This window comes from Myotis davidii, unplaced genomic scaffold, assembly GCF_000327345.1.
Source record: "Myotis davidii unplaced genomic scaffold, ASM32734v1 scaffold809, whole genome shotgun sequence".
In the NCBI taxonomy this organism is placed as follows: Eukaryota; Metazoa; Chordata; class Mammalia; order Chiroptera; family Vespertilionidae; genus Myotis; species Myotis davidii.
The window spans coordinates 1,797,889-1,811,448 of record NW_006300017.1 but is presented as its reverse complement, the minus strand read 5'-3'; the positions used below and the strand labels follow the sequence as shown (position 1 = coordinate 1,811,448).

General features: G+C 46.9%; 2 protein-coding genes across 2 annotated transcripts in view; both read right to left on the bottom strand.

The window, feature by feature from the left end:
- The window catches only part of GLB1L2 (galactosidase beta 1 like 2), a 27,310-nt gene extending 25,732 nt beyond the window's left edge, over nt 1-1,578 (bottom strand). Inside the window, exon 1 of the mRNA XM_015571973.1 lies at nt 1,568-1,578. Within this exon, the coding sequence (XP_015427459.1) occupies nt 1,568-1,578 (11 nt within the window). The remainder of the gene's footprint in view (nt 1-1,567) is intronic.
- Nucleotides 1,579-4,225: 2,647 nt separating this feature from the next.
- GLB1L3 (galactosidase beta 1 like 3) overlaps nt 4,226-13,560 on the bottom strand; it is a 21,707-nt gene continuing 12,372 nt past the window's right edge. The window contains 10 exon segments of the mRNA XM_015571977.1: nt 4,226-4,656; nt 4,799-4,915; nt 6,265-6,376; nt 6,680-6,767; nt 7,495-7,573; nt 8,076-8,147; nt 8,771-8,911; nt 9,807-9,913; nt 10,835-10,915; nt 11,514-11,651. Coding sequence (XP_015427463.1) covers nt 4,591-4,656; nt 4,799-4,915; nt 6,265-6,376; nt 6,680-6,767; nt 7,495-7,573; nt 8,076-8,147; nt 8,771-8,911; nt 9,807-9,913; nt 10,835-10,915; nt 11,514-11,651 — 1,001 coding nt within the window. The 3' untranslated portion in view covers nt 4,226-4,590.

Sequence of the window (13,560 nt, the reverse complement as noted above, 5' to 3'; positions counted from 1 at the left end):
GCTCCGCGGGGGGCCTCCCTGGCTCTGGCCTGCCTTCCCCGGTCTCAGAGAGGTGCTCCAAGTTTTGGAAACTCTTTTACATGCACCTGATTTGCAAACACATGTAGAAATACTGAGCACGTGCTGTGCAGTCCTGTACGCGGCTGAACCTCGGGCCAGCCCTCACCCCCCACCCCCGCGCAAGCATGCATGGAAGGCTCCTCCTGCAAAGCCCACACCATCTTTCAAAACCATTTCCATTGTGGAGAGAGAAGAATGTGCAGCAGTGACTTATCATGTGAAAAGCCAGGACACTGTAGAATTTCCTCGGGACATTTTTTATGGCTTAGTGTGATTCACATTTGAATTTCATGGGGGAGAGGAGGTGCCTAGGGGGCAGCAAGGAAATATTTCCTGCCTTTGGTTTCCACTAGTCCTTTTCTCCTCCTGACTGGCAGCACTCTTACATTTTTTTATTAAAAACAAAACAAAAAAAACCACTCCAAATAAACCCCTCACATATTAGAAAAAGACGAATAAACTTATTATTGTACAGAATTCTATCACAAAGGACATTGTGTGGTATTTAGGCAAAACTTGTTTTCTAACGATCACAAACTCAACTCACCTCAAGAACAAAATCCAAATATTACTGAAAGAGAATCGGAAACATTTTCTAGGGAGGCTGTGTGTTTTGGAGCATCAGGGTTTCTAGAAAATAGCCTCCATTGCACGTTTTAAAACCGCTTCCGCCCTGGCCAGCCGGTGTGGCTGGGTTGGTTGGAGCATCCACGTGTACCGAGAAAGGACCTAGGGTCCACTCTAGGTCAGGGCACATGCCTAGGTTGCGGGTTTGAGTTCCCTACCGGGCAACTGATGGATATTTCTCTCTCACATCGGTCTCTCTCTCTCTCTCTCTCTCTCTCTCTCTCTCTCCCTTTTCTGTAAAAATCAATAAAAATGTCCTTGGGTGACGGTTAAAAAAGAACAAAAGAAAGCATTTCCTACACTTGTACATAGTTTTGAACTTGTAATGCTGATAGTAACAAAACTCGATTTTACTTCTCAGCACAATGACACAGTTTAGTGCAAAGGGCCCTTTTTCTAGCATTAAGCAAATATTTTATCAAGTAGCAAAATTTAAACCAAGGAGAGGCAAAAACAAACAAATGAAGGGGGTGAAGGAGGGGGGATATGCCACAATGAGCAAGGACAGGCTGGGGCTCTGCACAGGATTCTCCTAGCAGGGCCAGAGCATCTCAGAGGCAAGCCCGGAAGCATTAGTGCTCTCTTAACGCTCTCTTAACACTCTCCAAGGCCATCGGTGCCTTAGCCTTTTCTCCATCTTTTAAGACACATAATTGCTTGATAGCTGTTAAGACTATGATGACAATCTTCTAATTTGGATAAGAGCTCACCCAGGAGACAGGAGAAAGTGTCAAAGGTTAGTCCCCCCTTTTTACCTGAGGAGGCCCATCCCACACACCCTACACATTCGCCCTTACTCCTGGTGACATGGCTGAGCAGTGGTACAATCTATGTGTCAATGGGACTGGAAGGGGCCTCTGTACATTGGGGAGGAATGTACTTGAATGCCATCGTTGACCTTGATAGTCCAAAAATATCACTCTTTAGCCTCAACCTTTGGAAAGATGAAAAGCCAATGATCTAATTCAACATTTCATTCATTAAGAAGGAATCAATAAATGTTTAATGACCACTATATGCCAAACACTATTCTAGGTGCTCGGATACATCAGTGGGCAAAACAGACAAAGATCCCTTTGACACTTACATTCTAGCTGCAGAAGAAAGGCAATAAAAAATTAACAAACAAATGCATAAACTGTAGAATATACCCAAAGATGATAAATGCCATAGCAAAAAGAAAGTAGAGAAAGGAAGGAACAGTGGGAGTCTGGTGGGAAGGGGCCTACACAGAGGAGGTCCTACTGAGCGGTGAATGAAAAAAGACCTGGAAGGTGGGAGTTAGCCAGGGATGCTGGTATCCGGATGGAGGACTCTTCAAGCGGAGAGAACCTCTAGTGCAGAGGCACTCAGGCACTCATGACACTGTGTTCCAGGAACTGCAAGGAGGCCAGTGTGGGAAGAGAAGGGGCGGCAAGAACTGCTGGAGGTGAGGTGGGAGAAAGACAGGGGCCCGGTCAGAGCAGGGCTTTGACCTGAATGAAAGGCAGGGCCATTGCAGGCTTATGACACAACACCAACTGTGCTTTCAACCATCACTCAGGCTGCTGTGTTGAGAATCACCAGGAGAGGGCAAGAGTAGAAGGAACTGGACCAGTGAGGGCGCAGGCTGCTGCAGTAATCCATGGGAGGCCATGTGAGAGACGATGTCTCAGACAAGGGTGGGAGCAATGGAGGTGGATTTCTAGAACTATTTCGAAAGCAGAGACAAGAGGACCATTGTGACTTTGGGATTGCTTGTGGGGTGAGAGAGAGAGAGAGAGGACTGAAGGATGATTCCCAATGTGGCGCCTGAGAAACTGAAAGAACTGGATCTGCCATCATCTGAGATGAAGACGACGCTGAGGAATGTGGAGGGAAATATCTGAAGCTCTGAGCGGGCTTGTTGAGTCTAAGGTACCTTTGAGACTTTCAAGTAGAGAGAGTATGTGAGCTGTTAAATATACAAATCTGGGATGGAGATGTAAATGTAGGCTCTGACAGAGAGTTGAGCCTGGATGAGATCACCAATGAAGTGAAGGGGAACCAAGTGAGCCCTGGGGCATTCAATATTGAGAAAAGAGGAGGAACAGCGAATATGGGCTAGGAAGAGCAGCCAGTGAGGCCGGAAGAAAGCTCAGAAAGGACTTTTAATGGGTCTAGGGTTTCTTTTTGGAATGACAAAAACATTCTGGATTGATTGATTGAAATATATTTTTATTGATTTCAGAGGAAGGGAGAGAGGATTTTAGAGAGGAAGGGAGGAGGAGAGAGAAGAGAGATAGAAAGATCAATGATGAGAATCATTGTTTGGCTGCCTCCTGCACGGCCCACACTGGGAATTGAGCCCGCAACCCAGACATGTGCCCTGACAGGGAATCTGACAATGACCTCCTGGTTCCTAGGCCGACGCTCAACCATTGAGCCACGCTGGCCGGGCGAACATTCTGGATTTATGATGGTGATGATTACACAACCTCTGACTATGCTATACTAAAAACCACCGAATTGTCATTTTAAAGTGTGAATTTTATAATATAAATTATACCTTAATTTCAAAAACTTTTCTCGAGTACAGCACTTCTACTTACCTTTTTCTATGTAGAGAAAAATACGTTTATTTTATATGTTTTGAGGCTAAATTTTTAGGATCAGACAACTCTGGAATTATTACATTGTTCACATGAATCTTTATCACTGTTAGTCACCTTCTATATCTAGTAACACCCTTTGTCATTCAGTGCGTTAGGAAGTGATGTAATCATTGCACCTGAAATGTAATGCATTCTCATGATCTTCACGATGATTACTTCTGGTTTCCTCTATTAGTCTGTAGTTTATCCATAGATTTCCTGAGTTTGAGTCTAGAGCCCTGGAAAATGAAGTGTGATGTAGGAATTGTGTAGGTACATGACAGAATTCTCATCCAGTAAACCAGCCGTTCAGATTCTTGGAAGAGAAGATAATCTTACTCCTCTGTCCCCCATCCCAAACAGCGAGGTTTCCTCCTCCCTTGAGACCCCAGATTATTTGCGACATTTCTTACAGCTTGTAGGCACTGTCTCTACCAAGGTCACAACCTTTTGCTATAGGACATCGGCTTTAATTTAGGCCAAATGCTATATTTTGATTATAAGAATGTGATTAGTTGTCATAGGGGTCATTTGTAAAAATTGGTTGTCTTATTCATGCATATGCGTCTCATCTCACTAATATCTGGGCACTACCAGCAAGAGCTGCGACTATATACCCAGAGAGCTGAGGGACAAGAAGACAGAGTGCTCAGGGCCAGGCCTCACTGTCAGATAAGTCAGGACCAAACAACCAAATGTCTATTCCTCCTCTGATTGGAGGTGATGCACCAGGTCACCTTGGAAACACGCAGGCTGCCGGGAAATGCCAGGAGACATTGTGCACTCTCTCCTGCATTCCCCCTCCTACAACGCACGCACACGCAAACGCACACACACACACCACATACCAGTACACACATACACACCAGGACTTTGCCAGACAGAAATACTCCGGCATGGAGAGAGCAGTAATTCTTACTCTTTCTTAGGCCAGAGACCCTTCACATCCTCCCAACTGAGTATGAAGAAGTGGAGATACATCCAGCTTGTTTTTATTTTATTCACATCTGCCAAAAGGCACATTTAATTGGAGAATAATAACCTGCTAAGGACTTAGCTTTAACTACGTAAATCCAGTCCCTGAAGATTTGAAGGCTTTTTTAAGACCTAAAAATAGGCATCATATGACTATACTACAATATATATAACAATTTCCCTGTTGAATATTATTTCCAATATTTGCTATTGCAGACAACAGTGTGTTTGGTATTCTAGACATACATCTTCCTCCTGAAAACCTGCTGGTAGACGAACTCCAACAATCCACCAAAGAAAATGTTACAACACAGTCTTACAGCTTCGGTTTATCTGTAGTTTGGATGGACGAACCACTCTTGCTTCTTTCAAACACAATGATCTGGGAAGAACAGAAAGGCTCACAGTGAGAAGTGGTGAGCCTGTTCAATACAGGATGAGAAAGATGTTGTGATCTGCATCCTGGGGATGAAGGCAGATCTGAAAATGTGTGAGATGTAAAGGCAGGGGTTGGGGTGACTCACCTCATTGTCTTCCGGATGCAGCCAGGCCCCAGGAAGGTAAAGTGTTTGCTGTGGTCCAATATTCCAGTATCGCCCAAGGTTACGGCCATTGATGAACACAAATCCATAACTCCAGTCCTGGGAGGGATGGAGGCTTGAGGCAGGGGGACAGATTCACACGGGCAACGTACAATCTAAGGTGCTTGGGGAGTGAGAACAAGACTGAGATGCTTCGTGGCCCTGACAGTGAGTTCACAATGGGGTATGTTCTAGAACAAGCATGTCAAACTCGTGGCCCGCAGGCCGCACGTGGCCCACAACGAATATTTTTGTGGCCCAGCCAATATAACGGTATGTAAGAAACATTTTAATAAAAATTTCATAACTTAATTTTTACAATATCCTGTTATACATAATTATTAATAATGAACTACAACGTTCGCTAATGACTGATGATTATAACCGTGTTGCATTCATGTCTCTATTGAAATAAACCTACGTTTCTATGAAGCTTTTGCTTTTTTGCGGCCCATATACACTTAAACCTTGTTTATTTGGCCCGTGTTAGCCTGTGAGTTTGGCATGCTTGTTCTAGAAGTTCTACCCTACTGTACCTGGTCTAAGGATGACAGAGGAAAGCATGAACAACCTTTCGATGCTAATGTGACTCTTGTTCCTGCCCTCTGATATATAATGCTATAGATGCTTTTAAAAGCAGGTCTTCCAGAAATAAGTCCTAGTTTAACAGAGATGGACGCTTCTGCTGACAACAGCTATAAACGTGACACCATTTTTTAATCTGTTTGCAATGCAATGAATAATTACAGGACCAAAATCTGGGAGAAGAAAACTGAGAAACAAGAAGACATGGGAACAGTTTTTCCACTAGAGACAGGAAGAAGTGCTGGGAAACTGAGCAGAACTTTCGTAGCCTCGCAAGCTTAGAGGAACCGAAAGTGGATAACGGGGAACCTTATTAAATAATAGACAGTTTACATTCAATATTATTCTGTATTAGTTTCATGGATACCGCATAGTGGTTAGACAATCATATATTTGATAAAGTTTCCGCCGACCCCGATATTTTAAGTACCCACCTGGCCCCACACATAGTTATTACAATATTACCGGATGCATTCCCTAGGCTATAATTCACATCTCTGTGACAGTTCTGTAACTACCAATTTCTACTTCTTAACCCCTTCACCTTTTCCGCCCAGTTCCCCAACCTCCCTCTCCATGGGCAATAGTTGGAACAACGATGATAAATTAGAAAGATGATAAATTAGAAATTAGATGCTGGATGACTGGGTTGGAGGTGAGGAAGGAAGGGAAGTATTCTTGCCTGGAACACTATGACTTTGCTTCAAGACTCTTTAAGAAACAATAGATGTAACAGAAGAAAAACAAACTAAACTAAATAAATAAAATTTTAAAAAGAAAGACTAGGCATTTGAGAGAGCAGAGAGAAGAGGGCGCTCACTCACCAGCAGCCTCAGGAAGGTGTCCCTGGGAGAAGGGCCAGCCTGCAGGGTGCCCAGGTAGAAGGCAGGGCCCAGGGAGCTATTGGAGACAGGCCTCCAGGCGGCAGAGCGGAGCCTGGAAAAGGGGCCACGCCTTGAGGGAGAGGAAAGCCCTTTGCCGATTCTAGCCCCAATATGGACCCGGGTTTCCCACGCAGGGACTAGGGCTCTGTTTCTATGGGACGTGCAGACGTGAAGCATTAAAGTGAGAAACGGGAGACTTGTTCTAGGTCTCCAGTCCGGACTCTAAAGACTCTATCATCCCGAGTAAATCACTTCCGTTCTCAGAATCCCGGGCTCTTCGTCTGCCAAGTGAAGAGTTTGAAATCTCTGAGTGCCCTGACCCCGCCAAGTCTCCCAGGAATAAGTGGGAACATACCTGTCAAAGAAGCTCGTTTTCATTTCCAGGGAATAGATAGTGAATCCCTCCAGGGGGATGCTATTGATGGTCACGGGTCCGGTTACTCCTGCAGGGGGAGGGAAGAAAGACCACGGCTAGCCACTGATTCTCTCTCTCTCTCTCTCTCTCTCTCTCTCTCTCTCTCTCTTAGTGTCTGGGACAAAGAAAAGCAGGCAGCAGACATCTTGTGCCAGGCTCCAGCCAGGAGGGCAAACATTTGTCTGACTCGCTGCGACAGAAGGTTTCTCCTATGTTTTCATACACAAGGCCGACCGAGGAAGGCCCCCACTTAATATCAGAGCTTTTGCCCGGCCGGCGTGGCTCAGCGGTTGAGCATCAACCTATGAACCAGGAGGTCATGGTTCGATTCCAGGTCAGGGCACATGCCCTGGTTGCAGGATCGTTCCCCAGTAGGGGGACGTGCAGGGCGCAACCGATCCATGATTCTCTCTCATCATTGATGTTTCTCTCTCTCTCTCTCCCTCTCTGAAATCAATAAAAACATATTTTTTATAAAATCAGAGCTTTTCCTGAAATTCCCCAGATGGGCCCGGATCCTGCTCTAGGACCAGCCAGCACCCAGCCTAGCCACCCACCCCTGCCCTGGAGAAACTAAGGAGGCAGGACAACAGAGAGGGGAGGAGTCCTCACCTTCAGTCCTGGATCCTAAATCTCCCCCTCCGCCCCCACCTACGTGGCTCCCTCTTCCCTCCCAGCTCCAACTCAGCCCCCGTCTGAGGGTCTGAGTGACCACGAAGAGAACGGACAGCCTGTGTCTCAGGCCTAGAGCCCACCTTTCCTCTGGTCTTGAATTTTCCATGAATAGTTGACTCGTCCTTGGTTCTCCACCAGGATCCTCAGGAGCTGGCATCCCTGTTGGGGACAGACCAGTTCACGGAACCCACACAGCCACACAGGGGGATACTCTAGAACCCCCTTTCCTCTGAGTCCCACCTGGAAAGGCAAGCAAGTGGGAGACAGGACGCCCCCAAGCCCGGCCGTCCACCCTCTCTCTAAGGACCCTGTGTGCCCCCATCCCACACCCAGCCTCTCCTCTCTCCCGCTGGTCTGCCTTAGGGAGGCCAGAGAGACGCAGTTGTGCTTTGATAGAGACCAGACCCGCGGCTGATGGCTGGCTCAGGGCTTAAAGGGGAAATTCCATTCACACCGAAGCTTGTATTCTGCAGCTCCTGGTGTATTCGGGCCTGGGAGAGGCGGTTATGCTCAGAGCTCTAGACAAACACTTGCTGCTGGGGCCCTAAGTCACCAGCGATGCCAAAGGGCCGTGGTAGAGACCAGGCAGTCATCTCAGAACCAGGGAGCGGTTACATTTGAGTCGGAGGTCCAGTAGCATCGAGACTCCTGCATTACCTACCTTGACTTTAGGGATGTGCAAGTTCTGTTTACCACCATCCAGGGTCCCTATATGTGTCTCGTTCAAAAACACCTGCAAAACAAGAGCTGGGGTCAGACCGGCAGACCTACCTGAGGGGAGGGCCGAGAGAGGCTCTGGCTTAGGGAGGAGGTCATTGTAAAGGCACTAGCCTCGGTGCTCACACTTGGCTGGCAGCTGGCAGCGAGGCCCCAGTGGACTTGGTTGTGATAAAGCAGAAAGCCAGTCTCTTTGGTGTGAGCTTGGGTTCTCAGTGCCTCACACATAGTAGGTGCTTTAAATGACTACCAAACAGCCCTAGCCGGCGTGGCTCAGTGGATAAAGCGTCGACTTGTGGACTGAAGGGTCCCCAGGTTCCATTCCGGTCAAGGGCACTTAGCGGGTTGTGGGGCGAACTTGTGGACTGAAGGGTCCCCAGGTTCCATTCGGTCAAGGGCACTTAGCGGGTTGTGGGGCTTGATCCCCAGTAGGGGGTTTGCAGGAGGCAGCCGATCAATGGTTCTCTCTCATCACTGATGTTTCTCTCTCTCTCTCTCTCTCTCTCTCAAATCAGTAAAAATATTTTTAAATAAATTACTACCACACAGCACAGCTGACCAGCGTACAACCACCCTTCCCAGTAGCAGAGTTGGGCTACATGTCCTGCTTACCGCCACAGACAGCCTGCTGGCCCCTACCTGTGCCGTGTCTCGAACGTTCGCACGGAGCCGGCCTCCGGCGCAGATGGGTGTCTCGTAAAGCACGAACCCGTAGGACTGACCATTCCCAGCGTTGATGGGGAGCCTCTCCATGTTGACGGGTGCGCTGGATATGACGGGCTGTGAGAGAGCCGTGGTGGAAACGCGAGCCATGTGCTGAGAACTCAGGGTTCTTCCCCTAAGGCCCTTGTCTTTTTTGTTCTGCCTCCTAATGATCCCCAAAGTCCTTTGGATGAGAAACGCTAAAACATCTATGTGCTGATGCTTTATATCTCCACTGAGCAGGAGACTCGGGGCGGGGCGGGGGCATGGGACAGGGAGCAATGGCTGTCATCATCCACTGATGAACAGAGCAGATAAGTTGTGTACTACCATCACTGAAGTCGAGGAAAGAATTATGCACTAAATAAGCATGTATTTAGCCTCTGCAATGTGTCAGGCACTTCTTTTTATCTAAAACGGTGATAAGAAGAGGTAAAATCAATCTGAATTCAAGACTTGACATGTTTCAAACAGTTTCCAAACTTTTCTTTAAAATAGGGCAGGTTGTTGGGGGTTAATGGGGGTGATGAGGACACATTTGTAATACCTTAACTAATAAAAAAAAAAATAGGGCAGGTTGTCTACTTTTAAAGGGAGAGCAGGGACCTGTAGAACTTCCGAGGTTTGGCCTAGTGGATGGTGAAAAAGAATCAGAAACTCAGTTTCCCGGTTCCCGGCTCAGCAGCCCTTCCCACAGGGTCCACGTGGGCCCACAAAGGCATTCACCAAACGGGTTCATCGGAGCTGGGAAACAGGACCCTCTCATACTCAGCCTCTCCCCACCCCACTCATTCTTCCAGTCCCAGCAGCCCCTTCACAGTCCACCGGGAAGGAGCGTGTGGTCTGACCCCATAGTTCTAAACTGGGGCAGCATGCAGAGAATTCGTTTTCACACTGTCCAGGGAAAAGCCTTGAAAGAATTTATCTCTGTGTGGCTGAAGGCCTTCTCCCCCTAATGCCCGGCAGTACTCACCTTGTTTAAGTGCTGTAGGGCATCCCACAGTGGCAAGTACAGGGATGGTCTCACAGAAGGATACACAGCCTTCGGAATGAGCTCAGGTAAGGGGGGCAGGGGAGATGCTGCAATGAAAGTGGGCCATGGGCAAGACATGCCTGGACTAGCTACTGCCCTCTCCCAGCCTCCCCGTCCTGATACATAAACTCTCGTATCCCAACCAGTAAAGGGGTCCTCTCCTGGCGCATGGCTACACTTCTCCAAGAGTGAGGAACAACTGTCAAGAACGAGGTTGCAACCCTAGCCGTTTGGTTCAGTGCATAGAGCATTGGCCTGCAGACTGAAGGGTCCCGGGTTCGATTCCGGTCAAGGGCATGTACCTCGGTTGCAGGCTCCTCTCATGCAGGAGGCAACCAATCCATGTGTTTCTCTCACATCAATATTTCTCTCTGTCTTCCCCTCTCTCTTCCAGTCTCTCTAAAAATCAATGGAAAAATATCCTTGGGGGAGGGATTTGAAAAAGAAAGAAAGAATGAGGTTGCAGCCATTCTGTATGCATGGAGAGCTGACAGATACAGACCCTGAAGGGGTAGTGTTGGCTGTGTAGACGGAAGGCCCTTAGGGGGCAAGACCTCTGCCTTATACCTTTCGGCAAGGCCAGTGGTTACCTACTTTCTAGCACATAGTAGATGGTTAGTTAACTTTCCTTAGAGAAATAAAATTACATAGAATGATTTTTGCTATTGTCTATACGGGTATTATGTTATACATTATATTAAGAGCTTTACGAACAGTAATTTTCACAATCATTACAGAAGACGAGTATCATTGTGTTCACGTTTCAGGGAAGAAAACAGGTTTAAAGGGCTTAAAAACACTCATGCAAGACCACACAGCTTTTACGCGGGAAGACCAGGATTCGAACTTGTGACCCTGGCTCTGAAGCCCTTCATGAAGCTTGTGCCCACAGGGGAAATCCTGCCCTGTCCTCGCCCTTCCAATACACGAGGAGAGCCAGCCCTCGAGTAAAAATGGTGGCTGGGTACCTAAGACGGATCCAAGGAGTTTCCGAAGCTTGAAGTATTTTTCGGTGTAATCCCCAGCCTCTGTCAGCACAGCATCATAGTCTGCAAGACAGCAGGGCACGTCACTGGCCAGGCAACCCTGCCAGGCAGACCCCGTTTCGGCGCTTCTGGCAGAGATGGGGCAGGGCCACCAGAAGGAAACAGAAGACACATGGTCCCCACCCCTGGCCCGGTCCATCCCAGGCTAGGCCTTATGGGACCAATGCCAATCTAGCTAGGAGTGTTTCCCATCGCCCTTCCTGGGACTCTGAGGCTGCCGGGCCACTTGGCTCATCCTCTGCTTCACTCTCTTCTTCCTTCCATCCGGATTGCCCAGCTGTGCCCATTGATGCCCTTCTAGCAATCACCACCAGTAATCTCTCTCTCTCTCTCTCTCGCTCTCTCTCTCTCTCTCTCTCTCTGTCTCTCGGTTCAAGTCAAGGTGTCAATGTACATGAACTTTAGGTCCTCAGCAGCCCCATCTACTGCAATGAGAGCCTGTTGTGGGCATTATGAATATCACAGAAGAAAGATAAATAGATCAGAAAATCCTCAATTCTCAGCATGGATTAGAGGTCAAGAACTCAGGGGTGCCAGAATATGTTTTCGGAGCCTCCAGCACCCCCACTGCTGGAGGGGGACCAAACCGACGATCACTTGCCATAGCTGGTGACGACACTGCTGTGTTCCCCAAAATCCGTGGCCCCATTTATGAAACCGAAGTTGGTTCCCCCGTGGAACATATACGTGTTGAAGGAGATCCCAGCTTTGATAAATTCAGACACAGTTTTTACAACATCTGTGGAGAAGAAATATAAGAAAGTAGAGAAAATGAAAACCACGAATCTGAAAAGACAGATGCACCTCCTCTGTTCACTGCAGCGTTTTTACCACAGCCAAGATACGGAGCCTAAGAATATTCATCTGCAGACAGCTGGAGAAAGAACAGGTAGCACGTATAGACCTGGAATGTTACCCAGCCGTGAAAACGAATGAAATCTTGCCATTTGCAACAACACGGATGGACCTGGAGGGTATGATGCTCAGTGAAATCAGTCAGACAGAGAAAGACAAATACACATGATTTCACTTACATGTAGAATCTAAAGAGGAAAATAAATGGACAAACAAAACAGAAACAGACTCATAGAGCACAGACTGACGGTTGCCAGATGGGAAGCGGGGTGGGGGACTGGGTGAAAAGGTGAAGGGATTAAGAGGTATGAATGGGTAGAAGCAGTCCTGTCACAGCAAACTCTGGTGCCGTGTCACATATAGAAATTTTTTGATATTTGCAACCATAGTAAAACAAAGACTTATATTTTATATATTTAAATGCCATTTAACAAAGAAAAATCAACCAAAAAAATGAGTTCGCGTGTCACCTCTGACACGCGGGTCATAGGTTCGCCATCACTGGCCTAGGGAATATAGTCAATGATGCTGTAATAACTACTGGTGTGCATGGTGCCCGGTGGGTACTAGACTTGCCAGGGGGAATCATGTTATAATCATGTCTAACTACTGTTCTGTACATATTTAGTCTTGATTTCTTTGAATGTACTTTCTCCTCCTGTACTTTCTATTATCCTTTTTAGGACTTGAGTTACATGTTTATTTAGCTTCTTGAATTTATTTTAAATTTTATTTGTTCTTTGTTCATTTTTTCAGTTTTGTTCACTGTTTCATGTTGTTACTATTGTTATATCTTTAAGCTCATTAATATTTTCCTGAAATATACAATCTATCCTTCATCCTGGCCAGTGTATTCTTCATGTCCGATATTGTAGTTTTCATCTCTATAAGTTCATTTGGATTGTTTATATGTATATACTAGAGGCCCGATGCACGAAATTTGTGTAAGGGGCACTCGGTCCTCACAGCCCCACCTTCATCCATAAGGTTGTCCAGAAGGACGTCCGATCTAATTAGCATATTATGGTTTTATTGTTATAGATGTTCGTTATGGTTGTTAGCATATTATGCTTTTATTATTATAGATGTTCGTTATGGTTAGCTCTTCACGGTTGGTATGACTTTGAATGGCCCGTTTTTCCTCTCAGGGCCTCTTCTTCCTTATTTGTTCAAAGAAGGGCTTTATTCCCATGCACCACATCATAGGACTGGTGAGAGAATTAATCGCTGAGAGAATATATGTATAAGAAACAAGTCATAATGCCTGACATATAAGAGACCAGAAACATGTTCTCTGCTGGTGGGGGCGGGGGTGGGGTTCTATTTTTCAAGCCAATGCAGGCTTTTCTCAGTTGCCTCTGAAGGAGAGTTGGTCCTCTCTCCTCCGGGTACCAGCGAGCTTGTTTTCATAATAGCGATAGCAAAATACCTTTAGTAGCAAAATACTTGTATTAAGCACGTCGGTCAGGCGCCAGTCTGAGTGGTGTACGTGGATTGATGAATTTATCCTCACAGCAGCCCCACGAGGTAAGTAACACGCTAATCCCCCCTTTGGGATGAGGACACACTCGGAAGGGAAGGAAGGCTGCCTTGGTCACGGGGCTCTGGCTGAGAGTGGGACTGAATCCCGGCCCTTGGTTCCAGGATCTACCCTCTCAACCATCACTGCCGGCTTCTGATAATGACTGCCACGCATGTGCCATCCCTGCAGCAATGGCCTGTGTAATCCCCAGAGATGATTCAGAATGTTGGCGAGTGGCCCTTGCTGGCTTGACTCAGTGGCTAGAGCGTCT